The sequence below is a fragment of the Artemia franciscana genome, chromosome 10 (assembly GCF_032884065.1).
Source record: "Artemia franciscana chromosome 10, ASM3288406v1, whole genome shotgun sequence".
Lineage (NCBI taxonomy): Eukaryota > Metazoa > Arthropoda > Branchiopoda > Anostraca > Artemiidae > Artemia > Artemia franciscana.
The window spans coordinates 29,982,083-30,005,543 of NC_088872.1; the positions used below are offsets into that span (position 1 = coordinate 29,982,083).

The 23,461-nt window shown below is 35.0% G+C and overlaps 1 protein-coding gene across 3 annotated transcripts in view; it reads right to left on the bottom strand.

The window, feature by feature from the left end:
* LOC136032049 (uncharacterized) overlaps positions 1-23,461 on the bottom strand; it is a 169,433-nt gene that overhangs the window by 47,832 nt on the left and 98,140 nt on the right. For all 3 annotated transcript variants that reach the window (XM_065712152.1, XM_065712151.1, XM_065712153.1), the window contains 3 exons: positions 14,888-15,270; positions 12,039-12,283; positions 9,060-9,275 (listed from right to left, as the gene is read on the bottom strand). In XM_065712152.1, coding sequence (XP_065568224.1) covers positions 9,060-9,275; positions 12,039-12,283; positions 14,888-15,270 — 844 coding nt within the window. The remainder of the gene's footprint in view (positions 1-9,059; positions 9,276-12,038; positions 12,284-14,887; positions 15,271-23,461) is intronic.

Below are 23,461 nucleotides of genomic sequence, written 5' to 3' on the forward strand. Positions count from 1 at the left end.
TAACGGAAATGAAAAGTTCTAGTGCCCTTTTTAAGTGACCAAAAAAATTGGAGGGCACCTAGGCCCCCTCCCACGCTCATTTTTTTCCCAAAGTCAACTGATCAAAATTCTGAGATAGCCATTGTGTTCCGCATAGTCGAAAACCATAATGACTATGTCTTTGGGGATGACTTACCCCCCACAGTCCCTGGGGGAGGGGCTGCAAGTTACAAACTTTGACCAATGTTTACATACAGTAATGGTTACTGGGAAGTGTACCGACGTTTTCAGGGGGATTTTTTTGGTTTGGGTGTGGGGTTCAGGGGAGGGGGCTATATGGGAGGATCTTTCCTTGGAGGAGTATTTCATGGGGGAAGAGAAATTCAATGAAAAGGGCGCAAGACTTTCTAGCATTACTATAAAAAAAAACAATGAAAATATAAACATGAAAAAGTTTTTTCAATTGAAAGTAAGGAGAAGCATTAAAACTTAAAACGAACAGAGACTATTACACATATGAAGGGTTCTAAAAATACTTTAGCATAAAGAGCGAGGTATTTAGGAGGAGATAAATACTTCGCTCTTTATGCTAAAAATTTTTTAAATAATTTCAACTATTTATTCTACGGCCTTTCTGATTCAGGGGTCATTCTTAAAGAATTGGGATAAAACGTAAGGTAAGTTACGTAAGTTATGTACGTTTGTTACGTAAGTTAATTCTTAAGTTACGTTTTTTTTACTAATAAAAACGTTCGTTAAAAATTAAAAGATCTAGTTGCCTTTTTGAGTAACCGAAAAATTGCAGGGCAACTAGACCTCCTTCCCCACCCCTTATTTCTCAAAATCGTCTGATCAAAACTAAGAGAAAGCCATTTAGCCAAAAAAAGAATTAATATGCAAATTTCATTTTAGTAATTTATGTACGGAGAGCCAAAATCAGACATGCATTAATTCAAAAACTTTCAGAAATTAAATAAAAAAAAACAAGTTTTTTTTAATGAAAGTAAGGAGCGACATTAAAACTTAAAACGAACAGAAATTACTCCGTATATGAAAGGGGCTTTTCCTCCTCGACACCCCGCTCCTTGCGCTAAAGTTTGATTCTTTCTCGCAACTCTACTTTTTAAAACAATAAAAAACTTTAGCGTAAGGAGCGGGGTGTCGAGGAGGAAAAGCCCCTTTCATATACGGAGTAATTTCTGTTCGTTTTAAGTTTTAATGTCGCTCCTTACTTTCATTAAAAAAAACTTATTTTTTTTTTATTTATCAAACAAAATGAATTGGTCTGCACTATCACAAATGTCTTGGCCAAGGAACGAATCAAGATTCTAAGACCTTTGGCGTAAATCCATGGTTTTGTCGACCGAAGGCTTATTTTTAGATGACTTCGATCCTAATTATTGATGGGTCCTTAGAACATTAATAAAATAAAAACTTTACAAAAAAGTATGTCAAAGCAAAGTAAAGAGTCATATTAAAACCCAAGAGGGATAGAAATGAAGTTGTATAATAATCCGACTTAAACAAACAAAAGTTGCAAACAATGATAAAAATAAATTAAAAAACGAACAGGAGTCAAAACGAATCATCAAATAAAAAAAAGATTAAACATAAAAATATAATGATAATTGCAGGAGCATGACTACCACCCTCTAAACCATCAAAAGGTCAAAATATCACTTGTGATTTACTATAAACAAAATATTTTGAAATGTTTTCCCCTTTTAGAAGGCTATAAGGTCAAAAGTCTCTTAGACTCCCAGGAATCAGTATCACTATGTATTAGACGATCACTCTAGTTTGATTGTTTTTTTCCAGTAGTAAATGTAGATTATTATACGGTTTTTATCGATGTTTCGAAAAACAATAGCCAAAATATTCAAAATACACATCGTTTAAATAAAATCGAAGTGACACTCAAGCAACTTAAAGGGTTTAAAGGGAATTGAAGTATCACTCCTCTTATTTGTAAACCTTGTTGGCCTTGTGAAATTGTTTTTTGTTGTGTTGTTGCTGATATAATGATAAATAAAGAACATAGCGATCAAAATACAAATCATTTTCAATGATGATTTAGTGATGCTCCTATATTAAGAAGATTTAAGAGTTGACAGCCTTATCTTGTTTGTGGCAATTTCTTCTCATTTTCAAGTTGGATTTGATTAACAATTTTAATTTTTATTAGTATAAGGGTTAATCTATTCATCTATAGCAGTAGATTCTATCTTTGCGTTTGATGTCATTATTGATTGGAATTACTTTGTTTTTCTTTTAAAAACATCTATTTGAAAAACAGTGTTTTAGATTAATTCCTATTTGTTTTTAATTGGTATAGCTCTTAAATTGATCAGCCTAGAATATAGGCATTTTTGTGGATATAGAGGAGGATTATGATTCATGTAGGGCTGAAGCCGTCCGGACCCCCACTGTTTAAACACCTCTGATTATAGATTTATTTATTTTTAAGTTTTTCCGAGGGAAGTAAAGAGCGAAGGTGAAACTTGAAACGGACAAAAATTATCACTTCAAATCCTATCGAATACATTTCAATAAGAATAGTATAAATAAAACAATTAGTTATGTTTCCCCATGTTCCTAGGTTACTGAAAACACCAAAGCCAAGCATAAAGTCAAAAGTAAATAGTAGCCCATCAACTAATTTCGCGATGCCCAAAGGTGGCATACTATTGAAATTGCCGATCCCTCAAGATGTTATTACACACACCTGGGTCTTACGCAATACTATAACGCAGCTGTAACGGTATAGTACACCTCTATGTTACGTAATAGGGGTTGTTTACTTTTGCTTGTTACATAATAGGGGCTGTTTTCTAAGAGATGAGGGTGGTTGTTACGTAATAGGGTCTGTTTACTTCAGGTTTCTTTGGTTGTTACGTCATAGGGGTTCCTTTAGTCATGCAAATGGATGCAGATGGTTGTTATATAATAGGTTGTTAACTTATATTGAGGATGATGCAATCTTGCGTGGACTTGATATTTTTATTTGGGGTAATGTAATCTTGCGTGACTTGGTAGATATATTAGGAATGAAATAGTCTCGCATGACATGCCAGACTTCAGGGGCCCTTGGAAAACCACTGCGGGAAACTGAGCACGGCACAAACGTGGATGTTACGCAATGACGGCAACAAGTGGGTGTTACCTCATGGCAGCGCAAACGTGGGTGTCACGTAACGTTGATGCACACGTGACTCTTACGTAATGACGATCGCAGACGTGGGATTTTATGCAATGACGACACAAACGTGGGATGTTACACAAAGACGGTGCACACCTGGGATGTTACGTAATGACGATGCATTCGTCGAATGTTACATAATACTTTAAGAGATTTCATTTTCTTTCAATGCATTTGTTCTACCTAGTTTTTTCTCTTTATAATCCAAAGATTTTATCCGCATTAGGATTCAAAAGGGATTTCCCCTAAGCGGAATAGAGCACTAGACAGCTGGACCGAGAAACCCTTTCTAATATTATAATTCCGGGAAAACCTTCTAACTAAAATTTATTTATGAGACTATGGATATAATGTTACCTACGTCTGCAATAATTGACATGTAGAGCTGAAAATCGATTGCTAGAAATTGGTTACTTTTGATGAGCTTGTTACTTGCTTGTAGTTACTTGCTTGTTACAGCGTTATTAATTTTCTAACGTAACCTAGAACAGTTAAGTTAATTATTGAATCAGTGATATTTTAAATAGCATTGGCTTTAAATTTTTCATTCAATAAATTATTAGGTATTGAAGATTAATTCTAGAACAAGAAATCTAAATGATGAAGCCTTTTTGTACATACTAATTTTATTAATGAAAAAACATTATAAAATCATGAAATCACAAAAAAGTAATTAAGACTCAACAAACGGGAATACAAAACGTAAAAAAGCTGATACAGGATAAAATATAAGCAAAAAAAGAGCGGATTAAAGAAAGGTGGGGGGCCCAAGCAAACATTTATAGGGAGGGAGGGATGGAGAGTTGTTATTAGAGGTAAGTTTAAGTCATATTAAGAGATATTTCTGAGAGGTCTTAACGAAAATGCATCTTTTCTGTTGTTTTATTAGACGCAACTGCAAGAAAAAAGAGACATTTTTGCATTTGATTATTTCTAAGAGGTTTCAATGAAAATACCACTTTTCTTTGAACCAAGACTATGCATATTTACGCCACCGTGACAATGTTTGGCTTTCCCACTCTAGCAAACATTTCCAGGAGGAGTGTTTTTATTAGAGGTAAATTTTACAAACATTAAGAGATATTTTTGGGAGATTTTAATAGAAAATATCCCGTTTCTTAAATTTTAGTCACCCTTCGTTAAAAAAAATCCTGTTTAAACCGATTCTAGTTCCCACTATAGCCGCTCCAATCCCAGTTCCAAATCCGACTCCAGTTGCGTCAGATCCGGATACATAACTTCTTAGCCCCCCCTGATTCCACAGATCAGATTCCATCGATTCCACTCCAGAGGAGAAAGCAATTAAAACTCAACATATGGAAAAACAAAAGGTGAAAAAAGCTGATATAGGATAAAATATAAGCAGAAACAAGTGTGAGTTAAAAACCGGTGGGGCCCAAGCAAGCCTCGTATTTTTGCGTCTTGAATCTTATATGTTTGGTTTGGGATAATCAAAAGATTCAGATTCAAGTACATGGGCTTATGAAACTATTCATGTCTTAAAAGATTGAAAAATAGCCTTCGGGCCTATTTTTGAGCGACACTGTTTTTAACAAGTTGTTCCTGCGCATAGGCTTCCAATTGACAAAAAGGTCTACTGAAATAAGTTTAAAGTTTCTTAAAAGAATTATCAGGCTTTCTTCAGATAAGTCAAAATTTGTGAGAGGCTTGTATCCCTTTCCCTTATATAACATTGAAAGTTTCTTTCCCCCTACAAACTCTGTAAAAGTCTTAACTTGACCCCCCCCTCATCCGTTCCTGACGAATTAGAAGAAGCTATTTTCATAGCCTCGGTTAATACAATCACAATAATAATTGTCTTGTAATTCATCTCACTATTGCATCCTGAACAGCTTCAAGGTTCCATTGGGACTAATAGTGCCAAAGCTTCTATTAGATCAGAACCCCTCAATTGCTGGCCCCGAAATTTCTATCCCCTAAACACAAAATATGAAGTCCTCTTATCTCCTCTTTTCCTTTCGAGACATTGCATACATGCCATTATTATAACCGGGACACATACATTCTTCTGTTTTACCCCTGCTCGTCCCCCTAAGTACAGAATTTGGAATCCACTTAGTCCCCTGTAAACTAGAAAAATTCAAATCGATTCCCCATGCGGTTCCATAAATATTACAGATATATTTCTTTGATCACTGGAGTACACACGGTTTATTGTGTTGCGAGAGCAATACTTTGGTTTTGTCCCGTTTTTTTTTCCTATGCCGCCGATCTCAGCTTATTCCTGGAAACTGGTAAGGGTCTAACCTGTGCGGTTTTTACGGATAGTGTGGACCTCAGGCCGGATTGATGAATATGACATTACATTTGGGAAAGCTCCGCAGAACTCTTGCCTGGGGCCAAAAAGGATGGTTTTTTGCTTGTCCACGAGCCAGAGCCTATTGTGTGCAAAGTGAATTGGAGTTATATAGCCTATGTCAGAGAGGAGTATCTGAAGTTGTGCAGCCAAGCTTTCCGTTCATCAAACCATGTTTCTGCTTTCGAGTGGAAAGCTCCGTTCTAGCAGGCAAGCAGGCAGGCACCATTTTCAAATTGAAGATGGACTAAAATCTAAATATATGCGGTAGTTACCCGACCCCACAGCCAATATATCTTCTTTGAGTGATAAATAGAAAAATTTACAGAAGTAAAAAAGTGGGGACCGAAGTTCTACCATCTATTGCTTCAACCCATTTCTGTTCGTGATTTCAGCTGAGTTTATCATTCGGTTTTTCCGACTTGGAATTGCGGTAAAGAAATGGTATCAGATGTGCCTAATAAACTTTAAAAGTTCTCTCATTGCTAAAGAAATTGGAGCTTATCCTTTGCTCCTTTCTAAGTGGTGACGTTAGAAAGTTGGCCTACGGCAAAAAAAACAACTTTTGAACTAAGACCAACATAATTTTTTTCGACGGCAATCAATAGCTCTTGATGAGCTGATCAAAGTATATGACATCCATATTTTGGTACAAAAACTGCTTCATGAGCCATACCGGTTTGAAAGTTTCAAGGGGTTGACAACTTCAGTAGTAAGGTACACACTGAAACGAAATCTAGGCCGATACAAATTGTGAGATATATAGAGGCCTTGTAAGCAACAGTCAGATGTTAGGTAATAATTACCTTTGGCAATGAGGGGTTAGCAACTTTTGGAAGTTAGTGTATCTATTATTTGTTTCCAGTGTATTTGATAGTAAAACCTATTTGGTTCCAGTGGTAAGACATGTAGGGGACTTGTAAGTAATAATCTGCTTGTTAGGCTACAGTCAACTTCAACGATGAGGGGTTTGCAACTATGCTAGTTGGTGTACCCATTTATTTATTTCCAGTGAACTTGATGCCTATGATGGGAGAGGGACTTATTAGGAAGAATCGGTTCACTTTGGGTGAAAAACGGCTCATAATCATCTTCGGCAATAAGGGGCTTGCCACTTTTGCTAGTTGGTGTACCTATTATTTGTTTCCGGTGTATTTGATGGTTAAACCAATTTGGTTCGAGTGGTAAGACATGTAGGGAACTTGTTTCTGGTGAGCTTGATGTTTATCACGGGAGAGGGACTTGTAAGTAAGAATCTGTTCACTTTGGGCTAGAAATTTGTGTAAAATTGGTGCACATTGTATTCGATCTCTTTAAATCTGACAGAATTAAGTGCTTACGCAACGGGTACAAACGAATACGTAAAACAATGAAGTAGTTTTGTAATAATTAGTGTCACCTATGGTATTTTAATCCTGAAAAATTACGGATAGCTTTATAATACCAACTAGATTATATAAGATATTGTTCCAAGTTTTCATCCGTCACGATGTCTACGATCAAAAGGACAAAGTTCAACTGGCTGCAAAGTCAATTTAGTCTCTTCTTTTGATATTATTTTGTAGTTGTTGTTTTTTCAACGCTGAGGAATAGCCTTTGGTCATGTGATAACTGATTGCAATCTTGTTTGAACATACCGTTTTAAAAACTTCGATAGGCTAACAACTTCATCATTTAACCGATAGTGAAGAAACAAGCACAAATGAGAACGTAAAACAATGAGATTGTTTCGTAATAATTAATAGAATGTCATCTATGGTATTTTGATTCTGAAAAGTTAGGGATAGCTTTATAATACCAACTAGATTATATTGAAAAGGATAAGGTTCAACTGGATGCAAGGTCAATTTAGTCCCTTCTTTCGATACTATTTTGTTGTTGTTGTTTCAACGCAGAGGATTAGCCTTTGATCATGTGATTACTGATCGATGGCGAAGAAACAAAACCAAAGTGTTGCTCTCGCAATACTTTAGTCGACGAAGCCGCAACACTTCACGTTACCTGGGCAACGTAGGTCCAGTTTCAGTCTGTATTACAACATCACTGAGACTATGTTCCAATTGGGACAAAATTTTATTCAAAATTTTAAAATGGAACATAAATCATCAAATAGGATTCCAAGCATTTTAAAAAGACCAGATTGCAAAATTTGTAGACCCTTCCCTTTGGCTCTTTCCCCATGATTTAATATTGTAAGTCAACTTCTCCTCTCTAATACTCCTTGAAATTTTTAACTTTATTTGACAAAGCTGTTTTCATGATATTGCTGATAGCCCGTTTTGATCACCTGGTAGCATATAGTGTATCTTCGTTTACCTCGTTACTTCAACCAGAACTGGATTGCAGTCCCCACAGATAATTGCCCCCTTCCCTTCTCTCTCTGGAAAATTTCATTTTGATAGCAAAAGCTATATCCAAAATGTTGTCAATACAATAATTGATAACCTGGCACCTTAGCATATAAATTCTTTTGATTTGCCTGAACGACTTAAGATGTAAATGGTGTCAAAAATATATAGCGAAAAGAAATTCAATTAGAATATAGTAAGCATAGTCAGTACTGCATTTCTACTCAATTGTGGTAACATACTTCTTTTGTGTTGACGACTCATACTGAAAACCTTAAATTTAAAACAAATTTGCTTAAATTAGAGCATCCATTCACAAGTTCGTGTGCTAAAGGGTGAGTCACATCTTTGATTGGGTTTTTGTTGTGATTAAAAGACAAGTAAGCTTTTATAATGAAGAGCTAGATGGTGAGAAGGCGGTAGCCTATTTTTTGACAAAGTTAATTTTTTACTCTAAAAAGTCTTATTAACATTCTTTGTTTTTTTCTCTCCTTTTTTTTTGTTTTTGTCAGGTATTATACACGCTGTAAAAAGTTCCGGGATCGAGTTTCAAGAAAATGTAACTTTATACTGGAACAATGACCTAGCTACTATTCTATCCGTTTCTTGTAGGAACATAATTAGACAAGAAAGTAATAAAACGAACATTTGACTTAACTGCTGAGATGGCTAGAAAATGTGTTTAGGATGAAGGATGACAGATTGCCAAAGATAATCTTTTTCTGCCATGCATCTAGGAACAAACGAAAAGCGGGTCGGTCACCCCCGAATCGGGCGGGAAGAGGTTGCAAAGAAGAATTTAAATGGAAATAAAAGTTCTTAGAATGGGGCAAAAAGGGGAGCTTTGGACAGATCAGGATGGAGAAGGGGCGTACGTGGTCATGCCAGCCTTAGGTTGCTTGGCGCAGTAGTAGTATGCGTCACAAAATCTGCCCTTTTATATGAAATGAAAACCAAATGTATAAGATCTAGATCTCGTTTGGTTTAAACTGTGCTGCTGAAGTGTTTAAAAAGAAAGTTTGCAACAATCTTAAACTTAGCTAGGCATCAGAAACGAGCACACAGAAATTTTTTATGTGAAACGGGTTCTAAAAATTTTGTTATATTACAACAGCAGATAGAAAAGTTACATTTTGATGTTACCTCAATAAAAGTATAATTAATGAAAAATATACATTTTGACCTAACCCATAGTAATCAAAATTCAAAAACGTACCAGACTCAGCAACACGAGCAACTATTAAACTTTCAGATGTTGGAAACGGCTGGTCTGTTGAAGAATCTTCATCTTCCTTGTCTTCTGATTCTAAAAGAGATTCATGTTCTGGAATGCAAGAGCAAGCTCCAGTGTAATCACATGAACAGACACCGATGCCACTTTTAATGCCCTGTTGGCCTGTACCTAATTTTCCAGGGAAACTGTATAGTTTACCTAAAGAACAGAACAAATATTGAAGGTTTTAAGGTCCATACCGAAGTTAATCAAATTAGAAAAAAGACAAGTTTTTCAGCTGACAGTAAAGAGCAACACTAAAACTTTAAACGAACAGAAGTTATTCCATATATGAGAAGGGTTAAAAAATTTTGAGCTTCTAATCAGCACTAGCTCAAAATTTATCCCTTGGCCTATGGTTGAGTTGAGTCAAACAGGGCTTGATTCAAACGAGGCTTGAGTTACATAAGGGTTGAATTAACCGGGGTTCAGTTAAACGGGGGAACATGGAGGCCAATGACAAAATTGCCGTGGATTTGGAAGATGCAGCTAGACGGCATAATAGTAAAATATTGTACCGACATGCTAATAAATTGAGAGGAAATAGTCAATCTGGACTTGTCCCAGTTAAAGATAGCCACAATTAGTGATAAGGAAAAAGTTAATGAGAGATGGGTGGAACATTTTGAGAGTATACTAAACCGAAATACAGTTGCAAGAAAAGATATAGAGGAAACTGAAAAATTCTTTGATACCTTGGTTGTCAAGGACGATTTGTTTTGTGAGGAAGAATTAGCGACAGTACTAAAAGGAGTAAAAAATAATAAGGCTCCAGGTGCTGATTGTGTGATAAATAAGTTTCTTAAGTATGGTGGCTCTGAGGTTAGAAATGAGTTACAGAAGATTATGAATATGATTTTTGAAAAAGGGGAAGTACCTAAGGATTTTTGGAAAACCTTAATTAAACCACTGTGTAAGAAAGGTGACAAGAGCGAGTGTCGTAATTATCGAAGCATTAGTTTGGTCTCTGTAGCTAATTAGTAATATGATACTTTTTAGACTGAGAAATGCTGTAGACAAAGTTTTAAGAGAAGAACATTGCAGTTCGATTCTGTTGATAGAAGAGGTTTAGCAAAGGTCTTGTCTTTGTATGGTATACCAGACAAATACATTAAAGTGATTAGTGCTTTGTAAGAGAATAACACTGCTACGATTAAGGTAGGAAATGAGGTTAGCAACTGGATTTTTATTAAATCAGGATTTAAGCAGGGTTGTAATCTCCCTTTATAAGGATCGTCCTGATGGACTTTGTCTTAAGGAGCACAGGAAAGGCAATGGGACACCCCGGAATCAAATGGGGAGAAAAAAAAATCTTTTGGACTTAGATTATACTGATGATTTCAGCATCCTAGATGAAAGTGTGAGCGAAATGAATGAACTCTTAAAGGTTTTGTGACTTCAGGATGCTAGAATAGGTTTGGAAATTAATGTTAAGAAGGCACTAAGGCTAGGAATAAGAGAAGATAAAAAGGAGGCGTTAAGTAACGAAAAGATAGATTAGGTGGGCAACTTACTTACCCTGGTAGAATTATTAGTAAAGACGGTGGGAGCAGTCAAGATGTTAAAAGTAGAATAGCCAAGGCTCAGGGTGTTTTTTCACAGTTAAAAAAAAGTTTGGAAGAATAGGAGGATAAGTGTGAAAACCAAGATTAGAATATTGGAAGCTACAGTGATGACAGCGGTCAAATATGGCTCTGAAGTATGGACGCTGCGAAAGGAAAAGAAGATTTACTAGATGTTTCCCAGAGAAATCGCCTACGGATTGTTCTGGGTACCCAGCTGATTGACCGTATTTAAAATAGTAGGCCTTACGAAAAATGTGGTTCAATCCAGCTTTCTAGGACTATGATAAAAAGAAGGTTTTGATGGCCAGGGTACGTTATACAGATGAAGGAAGACAGATTGCCGAAGATTGTCCATTTTGGCCAACCGTCTAGGGCTAAATGGAAAGCGGGTCTTCCTCGTCTGGGTCAGGAGAATGTCATAAAGAAAGACTAAACAGAAAAAGGGAACTTCCTGATAGGGAGTAAAGAGGGAGGCTTTGAATAGATAGGGATGTAGAAAAAGCGTGCGTAGCTGCGTTGGCCTCAGGCGGTTTGGTGATGCGGTGAGTTGCTCATAGTAGTAGTAGTAATTGAACAGTTGAACCAGGATTGCTTTACATGCGATTAAGTTGCACAGGGGTTCATTTGAACGATAAAAAAGTTGAATAAAAAAAGTCTCTTGTGGATTGAGCTGCACGAAGGTTGAGTGGTACAAGGGTTCAGTTAAACGGGGTTGAGTTACACGTTGGGTGTGTTGCGCAGGGTCCTGTTAAACAGGGCCTCATTTGCGTGAGTATTCAGTTGTATGGGGGTTCAGCTAAATGGGTTTGCCTTTCGCGGGGGTTCAGTTGGATGAGGTTTAGTTTAATAGGGTTCAGTTACACGACGGTTAAGTTACATTGGTTCAATTACATGGCTTCAGTTAAGCACACACACCTCTATTTCGTCTTAAAGCTGAGTGATCGTTTTGAAAATTTCAGGAAGAGAGCTTTTTGGGGCCACGGCAAGGGCGTTTTTTAGTATTGCGTTTTATGGGAGAGATAAAAATACTTTCTTCCAGTCTTGACAAAAGAGATTACATGTCGTGTTTTTTCTCTGTTTACACCTGCCATCCGACAGGATCTTTGGCGAGTTATCTGACAAACAGAAGCATGTGACTTTAAGGTTAAAGTTGGTACTTAATATAAACCAAACTAAATATCTGTTTCTAGAATAAAAACTTATGGTGTGACCATTCCCCCTTATGCTGTTTTGATGCGCTTTTTTTTCTTTTTCTTGCAAAATAATTTCCGTGCAGAAAACAATCTTGGGATGGAAGTCAAATTAAATGAACAACTTGGCCCGTAAAAAAAAAGAAAAAGAAAAAAAAACAACTTACGAGTGCAATCCTGCGGGCACAACTCCCAATGTTGTGTTTCTAACTCATCACATTCACCGTCGGGGCATGTTTCTTTATTTGATGTGCAAGTCTCATAATTTCTGGAGATACCATGAATCGACTCTGACCGAGTAAGCCAATGACATTTGAAATCTGTGCCTAGAACATTTCCAAGCTGCGTGCATTCAAGTTCAGATTTGGTTTCAGCGCAAAATTCTTCGCCTGAACATTCTTTTGTAGGATTCCTACAAATAAGCGCTAAGTAACATTTTAATTCAATGATTATACATAATTTATCGTTCATAACTAGCTATTGTAAATAGTCTCTTTTCACCAATAATCAAGCCCAATTTACATACAAAATATTACTGGCACAAAAACACATTATCAGTGCTGTATAATCCAAGTGTTTAGCTAAGGAGTCGCAACCGAAGAGTTTTGGTCATCAAGTCCATCACATGGCCATTTAAAGCCAACTTAAACAAAGAAAGATTTTCACAAATTCTTAAAACCGACAAAAATTGGTTCCTGATTCAAAAGGCAAGACATAAATTTACAGGAAAGCAAAATAACTGTAAATTTTTTTTGAGGGTTTTAATCTTTTTTGCACCGTTTTTACGCTTCGATGATACTGAAAAAATGAAATAAAAAGGTCGTTGTGTTCAAAGTTTGGGTAGGTTTGAAACCAAATTGCTGCACTAATAGATAAAAACTCATTTTAAATATTGAAAAATATGAAGAAACATCAAAGTATTTTGAATAAAAAACAACATACGAGAAGAATGATAAGACTTGTCAAATGAAGCTGCTGCATTTAGGGATCTGAGTTACCCCTTGGGCCAACTGAAGTATCCTTTGGCCAACTCTTTTCCTGGCCTTCAAAAGTGATCTAGGAGATAGCCTTGTGGTTAAGCCTCATTATCTGATGATGATACAACGTCTAAGATTGCATATCATACAACAAAGATCCCAATGAACCGCATAAAAAACTCAGACCAAGTTGGAAAAAATAGAGATATGGGCGGATGCGTGGCTTGATAGCTTCAGTGCATCAAAACAAAAGAACTTCTCACCCCGAAGGCGCGAAAAATGAAGGCTCATTTTGACTTTACCTTTGAGCAAGTGGGAGTAGGAAGATTACATATATCATGCCTTCTTTTAGTCTGATTTTCTTCAGGTCTAACGTGGGCTGAACATCCCAATAAAGTGAGATCCTCTCGCTCCTGGCATCTAGGAGTTATTCCAAGATTCAAAGCCTCCTCCTTAACGAGTCCATATTCACATCGTGCATCAGATCTGTCAGACAATATCCATGTCCTCTTTTTGTGGGTGCTCTTAAAAGCCATATCGCTCCTCCCCCAACGTGCTCAAAACCGAGCAGCTCGTGCAATAGTCCCTGGAAGCTCTGGGGCCGAACCCCTTAAAATAATCAAAGATTGTTTCGCCGGGACAACTATGTCGGCCTTTAAAGATATTAATTTTTATATTAAAATTTCCACAAAAGAAGTTTTCTAAGAAAATTGAAGAGCTACATTAAGCATAAGACGAGTACCAAATAAAGTCAAATAGTAATTCAAGTGTAAAGCAAATTCAAATTACTATCAGTAAATAAACGAAAACCCAAACAAAAAAAAAACTTTTTTTTATCTTAGACTTTAGTCTAGTCAAACCGAGGCGAACACAAAGTAAAACAGTTAAACACTATTAGGTATAACACCCTCTATACCTTCTGAAATTCAGCCGTAATTTGCGCTTTACTGAAAACAATTCTTATTACGAGGTTGTGTTTTGGTATTTTCCCTATCATCAACAGAAAATAAAAAAAATCTCCATAATAATCAAAGCTACTGAAAAGAACTAATGACATATAAATTGACCGTTTAATATGTGTTGATTGATGAGACTTTCATTTCTGAAAGTCTCAATAATTTTGGAGTAATTAACATTACAAAAGAGAAAAAGTCTAAAATGTATTTGTTTTCAGGTAACTTTTAAGCCTTTAGTTGAGATTTTTCAACGCACCCTTATTATGCCTCCCAGTCTTTACAATCCAAAAAAGGCACCAACAAGTATTATTTTTGGTACTATCTAGTACTTTAAGATGTGAATTTAATATAAGGAATTTACAAAAGACACGTAGGTATAAGCAGTAACTCTTCAATGGGTCCTTAAACATCTTTCTCCGATTTTATTGTACCTGCTAGGATAGCAGGAAAAAAGAAACAAATCAAAAGATGCATGCTAAACATACAAAAGAAGCAGTTTTCTACAATTTTACTCATAAGGGGAAGAATGTCTCCAGTATAGGGCTTTCAACAATAAAAAACAAATTGGCTACATTAGAATTGTCCATTTCCTGGCATCTTAGTCCTTTGTGGACAAAAATTAATATTTTGCGGCACAAAATGGCAAAAAACTGTGGCACAAATTTGCCGTGGTAAACTCTAATTTGTTACCCAGAAAGGGCACTTGATATTGTGATTTTTATTAAGTAAGCCCTCTCCTTACCTTGTACAACCACTGGTTTAACTTGAATAAAAAAAGACAAAGGGGAAAAAAAGAGGACCAGCGATTTTTCTAGTTGTTCAAAGTTTGGGAAGTTAATTCTCCAGTTTAGGTGTTTGACATTGGTAATTCCAATGGCGCACTTTTAATTCTGATCTACCACCATTTTTCAGGGGTTTTGAGAGCTTTTTCAAAATCTCCATTGGTGTGTTTTCACAATAAGTTTTTATTTTTCTATTATACCTACATGATAGTTATTATTCCTGAATCGCCTTTAAGCAAAAAAAAAAAAATAATGACTAAACGGATTTTAACGGAAAAATAAAATGAATTTTTCAGCTTACCAAAAGCCCGTCTCTTCGGCAACGAAAATATGAATGAAAGTGGAGTTTTCTCCAAGAGGTGAGCTCCATTTAACTTCAATTCTATATTCATTTATTGTACGATTTCTTAGAGCCTTTGAGTCTGCAACATAGAAAATTCCTGTTTTTCGAGTAATTCCAAAAGGGGTGTCCGGGTCAACTAAACTGAAGGCAATATTACTCTGTTTAAAATCCTTGGTAGGAAACAGCTTTTGAAGTGGCTTCCCCAAATACTTATATTCACAAGCGGAAGCTTTTACTGTCAGGTTCTTAGAGTCGATTGTTTCAATGTGACTATTATTATTTGCCGATGTAGTTCCTTGTACTGGAAGCGACCCTGGATGTAATGTCACATAAGCAACTTTCTGGAAAAAATAAGTTTCTTATTTTTGGCCTATGAAGCTTCTTATTCATGTATTATAAACACAAATTCTATGGACATTGGTAATAAAATTCATTCAAAAAAAGAAGATATCGTATGTATAAAGCGTACTTAACAAAAAGGTGAAGCTTTTTCAGTTGAATTTCCAGGGGAAGGGGCACACTTTGAGGCCTGACTTATCAATTCTTCATATTTTTAGGCAGTTTCACAGGTAAATCCAATTGTAAGTAGTAATGCGTCTATCTGTACTGAAACGACCCTGCCCATCGAATCCCAGTACCAGCACTTTTAAAGGCCACCCAGAACGGGGATTCCCCCGTAAAAGTGGCCAACTTAGTTTTTTTTGGAACTTATAAATTTTTTAAGGAATTATATTTTTTTTTGGAACTTAGAATTCTATATTTTTGAAGTTAGAAATTAATTTTCTGGAACTTAGAAGAAGTTTTAAGTTCAGAAAAGTTTTTAAGTTCCAAAAACCATTCTAAGTTCCAAAAAACATTACTAGTTCCAAAAAATAATTTCCAAGTCCCCCAAAAAGTTCGATTCCCCAAAACACAAATACTAAGTTCCAAAAAAAATTCTAAGTTACAAAAAAGAAAAATTTTGAAGCTCCAAAAATTCTCAAAAAGTTCCCAAGAAAATTCTGAAGTTTCAAAGAAAAATAAAAATTCAGTTAAAAAAATTAAGTAAAAAGAATCGAAGTTCACAACAAAAATTAATACAAGTTCAAAAAATTTAAACTTAAAAAAACGAAAATTTGTAAGGTCAAAAATTCTAAGTTAAAAAACTTAAGTTCAAAAAATTCTAAGCTCAAAATAAATTCTAAGTTCAAAAGAAATTTCTAAGTTAAGAAAAAATTTAAGTCCCCCAAAAAGTTACAAAAAAAAGTTTGTTCTCAAAGATTTTATAAGCCTAAAAAGAAAATTTCTAAATTCCGACAAAAAATTGAAGCTCCAAAAAATCATCAGTTCAAAAAAGTTCTTACTTCAAAAAGAAATATTTGAAGTTAAAAAAAAATTAACTCCAACAAAATTCTAAGTAGAAATACCGGTCGAAAAAATTTTCTGTCCCAAATTTTTTTTCTAAGGTCAGAAAAATCAATTTGGAGGTTCTAAGAAAGAATTTCAGTTAAATAAATTATTCAAGCTAAAAAAAAAATCGGGAGGCATTGAGGCCCCCATGGGGCCTGGAGGGGGAAGTGGGGTTCAAAGTCATAAGTAAGCCTGGTAATGGAAAGCCAGTGTGCTTGGGCCCAATACATTGTGGATTATACACAATGTATTTCTAAGATAATAATAATAATAATGACTTGTTTACTCAGTTGACTAACATGTCGTTCTTTTACAAAAGAAAATCTGGGTCTCATATTCGGCTCCTATACTAGATAAAATTTCATAAATTCATTAGAAACACTGTTTAGAAGCTAAATAATGTATTTTTGGAAAAGAAAACATGTCTGCATAAATAATTGCGGTTAGCAATAACGTTATTTATAACTATAGTTACATAAATGGTAGGACAGTTACACACAGAAAGGGAATCCCCTTTCTGTGTGGTCTTATAAAAGTGTTGGTGCCAGGATTCGATGGGATGGGGCTGTTGCAGTACAAATAGGCCAATCACTACTATTATACCATTTGTGCGTGTAATGCAGAAAAAAAATGCAGCAACTCGTTTCATGAAAATGATATTGCAGGGAGAGGGGGATTCAAAACAGACGCAAAATAGATATAAACCATTGGAAACTAGACTTCCGTTGCCCTGACAACATGGTCTTATAGAAAACATTGGTTGGCCTTTACCAACAAATGAGTTGCGGGAGCAGCACGTTGGTTTTGCTTCTCCCCCATTGATTGAGCAATCTTATTATCAAATCCTTGAAAACTTGATATGTCCCAAAAAGGAATTTCTCTTAAAGAAATGATGGAAAGATGATGAAAGAAGGTCTGAAAACATAATGTTTTTGGTTTAAACCAAATCTAGGTTATATTCCCTGACACGCAATCGATATTATTATTTTTAAAAGTGAATCGTGTAAATAACGAACCTCTTATTTTCCTCCAAAACAATACAAAATCAAAATGTGTGATTGTTTCTACAGTAGTTACAAAATAAGGTCACATTAGTTAACCTCAAAACATGATCCCTATTATGCTTTTTGTTTCTAATATATTTGATTTTACTGAAAATTATAGCCGTAAGTCTCTGAAATAAGGGAAACTTAATTTAGAAGAAATTTGCTTGTGGACGTTAGCAGCATAAGGGGTAAATCTATTCTGTGACCCCTATGGGTAGGCAATACTCCGAGCGGCCAGTAAATGTGCTTAACTTTTGAACTGAAATAGGCTTTCTAAATGTCATTAAGATCTGGAATCCCACCCATCTTCCCCCGTGGCCGCACGAACTTTAGTGGTTTATTTAGAATTTTAATATATTTTCTGAATGTTTTATTTTCATTAACTACCAGCTTTTTGTAGCAACTCGAACCATAAGCCAAAACAAAAGATATTTACAGAAGCCCTAGTTAGCACAACAGAATATGATATGAAAACATTATTTTAGGTCTTTTTGAATATGCGATAAATATTGCAAGGAATTTTAAACTTTCGTAGACGCACTTATGAGGGAAACAATTTGATTAGTTATTTCAAGCTGTCGTATGCTATAATTGACTAAAAGAGTTATTTTCAGACTGCAATATGATGGAAAAAATTTGAGTGCTTACTTCAGATGGCCTCTATTGATGGTTAAAATTAAAAATATGCTTTATCATGTTATAAATTGAAAGAACTTTAAGTTATAAAGGGTATATATGAAGGAGGATGAAATTTGAAGTCTTAGATGTCTAAGTACTCAAAAAGAGTATATTCATGGCATAAAACAGGATTTTACCGATCTATATTTCTTAGTTAATTACTATATACAGGAGAGTACACAAAAAGAACTATATTGAATTTTATAAGAACTGTTTTTATTTGTATGGATTATCTTCGTTTTTTATGCTGAATTTTACAAGAGCTATTGGTCTTTATAAGAATTAATTTATGTTTTGTAAGAACTATTTCTTTTTTTGCAAGAACTATTTTGCTAAGAACGTTTTTGAATTCTGTAAGTACTATTTTGTATTTTCTTTAAATATTCGGACTTTTAAGGAAATATCTTATATTTGTAATAATTATTTTGAATTTCTTAGGACTATATTGAAATTTGTAAGAACTATTTATTGTATTTTGTAAGAATTGTATTAAATTCTTTAAGAACTATTTTGTTCTATTTTGTATGAGTCATTTCATATTGTCGTAACTATTTTGCATTTTTTAAGAGCTATTTAGTTTTTTGAGGTAACTATTTTGTATTTTGTAGGATGCATATTGAACTTTTTAAGTACTTTTTTAATTTCTTTCAAATTATTTTTGTTTTGTAAAAAAAAATTGATTTAGAAGGAAATATTTTACATTTGTAAGAATTATTTTGCAATTGTAAGGACTATATTGAATTTTGTAAGAATTGTTTTTTGTTTTTTATAAGAAACTAATGTAATTTCGTTCGAGCTTTTTCGTATTTTGTAAAAACTAATTCATATTTGGTAAGAACTATTTTGTATTTTTAAGGATTATTTTGTTTTGTGCATTGGATTTTGTAACAACTATTTGTATTTTGTAAGAATTATTTTTGTCTTGTAAGAAATATTTTGTATTTTGTAATAATCATTGTATTGCGTCGTGACTATTTTGTACTTTCTAAGCGCTATTTTATGCTTTGTAACAGCATTTTGGATTTTGTATGAAATAAGTTGTATTTGTGTAAGAACTATTTGTATTTGCAAGAATTATATTGAATTTCACGCTAACTTCTTCTATAATTTATGAAAATCATATTAAATTTTGTGGAACTGTATTTTATAAGAACTATAAAGTAGATGTATTCTACAAGAACTATTTTGTATATTGAAGCAACTATTTCATATTTGGTAAAAAATTATTCAAATGTGAACCTTTCAATCAGTAAGACCTAGTTTTGGCTCAAAAAATGGGTGTTCCCCATCAAGAGTTCATAAACTTCTGCTTATTATGACTTTTCAGTGTGTTTTGCACCAAAATTACGCAGAAATATGCAGAAAGTACGATTCATGATTTAATATGTGCCTTTCAATGAGGCAGGGCTAATCTTGGCTTGAAGAAATATTGATATTAAAATAGTATTAATATGATTTTTCACAGTATTTTGAAACGAAATTATGCAAAAATATGCAGAAAACACGATTCATGATTCACTGTATGCTTTCAATGAGGAAGACCTAGTCTTGACTCAGAAAAATGAGCCTTATCTCTGAAAAGATCATAAAACAGTGCTTAATATGACTTTTCACAGTGTTTTGCAACAAAATCATGTAGGATACAATGAAAAAATGTTGAAATATTCAAATACACCCCTTAAAAAAGGAATGCCTAGTTTTGACAGTAGATTTCCCTTAGTAGCTCATCATCACAAATCTTATTCAGCCAGAGCAATCAATTCGTAATATGGCAAATCCTATGTATAAAGTGCAATCCCTTTTTGTGTGGCATTCTCATCGTATCTCAGGGGGATCTTTAGCTTTCTCAGAATGCTGTAGCTTTCTTGTAGCGTTTTTTTTTGCTATGAACACTTTTTCTTGTATAAATATGGCATACATACATATTGTCTCCCTTTTTTCAAGTTTTATAGATTTCCACCCGCTAGGAACATTAATCATGCTAGTGTTTTCTTGTAGGCAAATATGTTTCTTCTGACCTGTAACATGAGGGGCAAACTCTAGACACTGTCTGAGCTTTAACTTGTTCCAAGCTATACACCCTGCATAGATTTTTCTAGTGGAAAACTCTACTAACCCCATAGACTTCTAAGACATTATTTCTGGGTAGGAGATACTGTTTGTTCAAAAATAGAAACATCTCCCTTAAACAAATCTCACGGAAAAATATGATCTTTTGAAAGAATATGCCAGATGGTATGCATGCCATCGTGAGTCTGGTGATATTTTGATGTTTTGTAGGATAAACCCCCTCCAGAGAAAAAGGAGTGGAATGATTCAGCTGAAACAATCCAAAACGAAGCATTTGTTGCTGCAACTAGCCGAATTAATGGCGCTTCATCGGACACTCTTCACCGAGACCCCAGTGACGTAGAACGCTCCTTTGATTATCTGCACTTAGCATGTTTTGACCAATATATTTCTTCATAATTAGGTCGTAGCTATGTCAATAAAACCTTAAATCTAAATGTTTAAAACTAAAAGTTAAAATAAAACTTGCAGTGTCGGAACATCCGAGTGTCTGAATGTCTGAGTGTCCAAGTGTTCGAGTGTCCGAGTGTCCTATCCTGAGAGAAATTGACATAATAATAACCCAGGGATATAGTTTATCTAAAAACTATTCTAAATTATCTAGACGCGTGAACAACCCGCAATCCCGTAGAAACAATAAGCTGGGATAGAAATAAGAAAAAATACTAGTGCTTCTTAGAAACAAGACTTAGGTGCACACCATGCGACCATGCAACTGCGACTTAGACATGCGAATTAAGTACACGCCAGTGACTAACCCCCACAAAAATCTCTTTTCCGCTTGTAATTGAAAAAAGAACTTTGACAAAGTAGAAAAACCTGAGTTCGATCAATCCTAAAAATAACAAAATCGTAAAAAGCCTTATTTTAAAGAAAATGAACAGACCTTCATACTCTCAAACCCTAGATGAGTCAGTATCCTAAGACGAAGTAACAGAATCTGAAATTTGATCGATCCAAAACAATAAAAACAATGGGAAGGGAATTATATTAAAGAAAAAAACACGGTCAAACTTTCAAACTATAAACGGGTCAGGGCCCGAGACGAAGCAACAAAATCCGAGTTTGATCAATTCAAAAAATATTAAAATTATAAGAAGCCTAATATTAAAGAAAAATGAAAACAAGGTCAAACACTCAACCCTATATGGGTCAGCGCTCTAGAAAAAAGTTGCAAAATCTAAGTTTAATCAATCCAAAAAGGAATAAATTTAGAAACAGGCTTATATTAAAGAAAAATGTAAACACGGTCAAATTCTCAAATATTTTAAAGGTTAGTTCCCTTAGCGCATTCCCAAAATATGAGTTTATCAACCCAAAAATAATAAAAATCGGAAAAAGGTCTATAAAAAGAAATTTGAAAACATGGTCAAACTCTTAAACACTGCCTTATGACAAACTCATAAAATCTGAGTTTGATCATTCCAAAAATAAATAAAAAACCAGAAAAGCTCTTTATTAGAGAATATTGAAAACACTGTCAAAGTCTCAAACCCAAGAAGGGCTAGTGCCCTACGACGAACTCCGAATATTTGAGTTAGGTCAATCCAACAAAAAACGAAAATCAGAAAATGCTTTATATTTAAGAAAACGAAAACATGGTCAAACTCTCAAACCCTAGAAGGTTTATTGCCCTAAGAAGAACTCCGAAATCTGAGTTAGATAAATCAAAAAATAATAAAATTAGAAAAAGCTTTACCCTAAAGAAAAATGAAAACACGGTCAAACTCTCAAACTCTAGAAAGGCTAGTGCCCAAAGACGAACTCCTAAAATGTAGGTTTGATCAATCCAAAAATAATAAAAATCAGAAAAATTGTTATATTAAAGAAAAATGAAAACACGACCAAACTTTCACAACCCAGAAGGATTAGTGCCCTCAGACAAACTCTCAAAACCTAGAAATAACAAAATTCGGAAATAGCTTTTTATCAGAGAAAAATGAGATCAAGGTCAAACTCTCAAACGGTAGAAGGGCTAGAGCCCTAAGAAGAACTCCCAAATCTCTTTGATCAATCCAAAAATGACAAAAATCAGAAAAATCTTTATATTAAAGAAAAATGAAAACACAGCAAACTCTCAAACCGTAGAAGAACTAGTGCCCTAAGACGAACTCCCATAATCTGAGTTTGAAGCATATTGAAACAGAATGAAAGGAAGGGTCACCAAAAACTCTGTGAAACAGATTGTAGAGTGGGGATTTCACAGGACTAGAAATATCAGGTTTCTGACTTTCAAAAAATGGCGAAGTGTCCTTATATCCCCTGTTCACTGTTTTAAAAAACATATGCCCTCCTTTGTCTTTCTATGGGCGAAACGCCTAGCATAACCTTATCTATTTTTTTCTAAAGCCGAAACGCCCAGTTTGCCCTTAGTCAAAATAGATGGATAGATAGATAAATTTATAGCCCATTTGAAAACCAGTGCAAGACCACAAACGGAGTAAATAAATAAACAAAAAAGAGCTAAGAGCTCATATGGCACTCGTGACGAGGTCGGAAGAGCCAAGAGCTCATATGGTATGAGTTCTAGAAAAATTCTAAGAAACAATAGGTTGATTTAAAAGGAAAATTAGAGGCTTATTGCCTGCCGGGATTTAAAAGAAGAGCTCTGAGTCACGAGGTCCTTCTAAATATCAAAATTCATTTAGATCCGATGACCCACTCGTAAGTTAAAAATACCTCAATTTTTCTAGTTGTTCCTCTCCTTTCATCCCCCCAGACAATCGAATCGGAGAAAACGACTTTATCAAGTCAATCTGTGCAGCTCCCTGACACGCCAACCAATTTTCATCGTCCTAGCACGTCCAGAAGCACCAAACTCGCCAAAGCACTGAACTCCACCCCCTAACTCCCCCCAAAGAGAATGGATCCGGTCCCAATCACGTATCTACGACATTTGCTTATTCTACCCACCAAGTCTCCTCCCGATCTCTCCACTCTAAGCGTTTTCCAAGATTTCCGGTTTCCCCTCCAAATCCCCCAATGTCAACAGATCTGGTCGGGATTTTAAATAAGAGCTTTGAGACATGAGTTCTTTCTAAATATCAAATTTCATTAAGATCCGGTCACCCGTTCTTAAGTTAAAAATACGTCAATTTCCGGATTTTTACAAATTAACAACCACCAGCTCCCCAATGATAACGGATCCGTTCCAATTATGTAAATGACTTTTATATAACTTGTGCATATTCTTCCCATCAAGTTTCATCCCGATCTCTCCACTCTAGGAGTTTTCCGAGATTTCCAGTTTCCCAGATTTCTTTTTTCTTCCCTCCAGCCCTCTACGTCCCTGGATCCGATTTCAATTGAAAATGGAGCATCCGAGACATAAAGAGTCTTCTATATATCA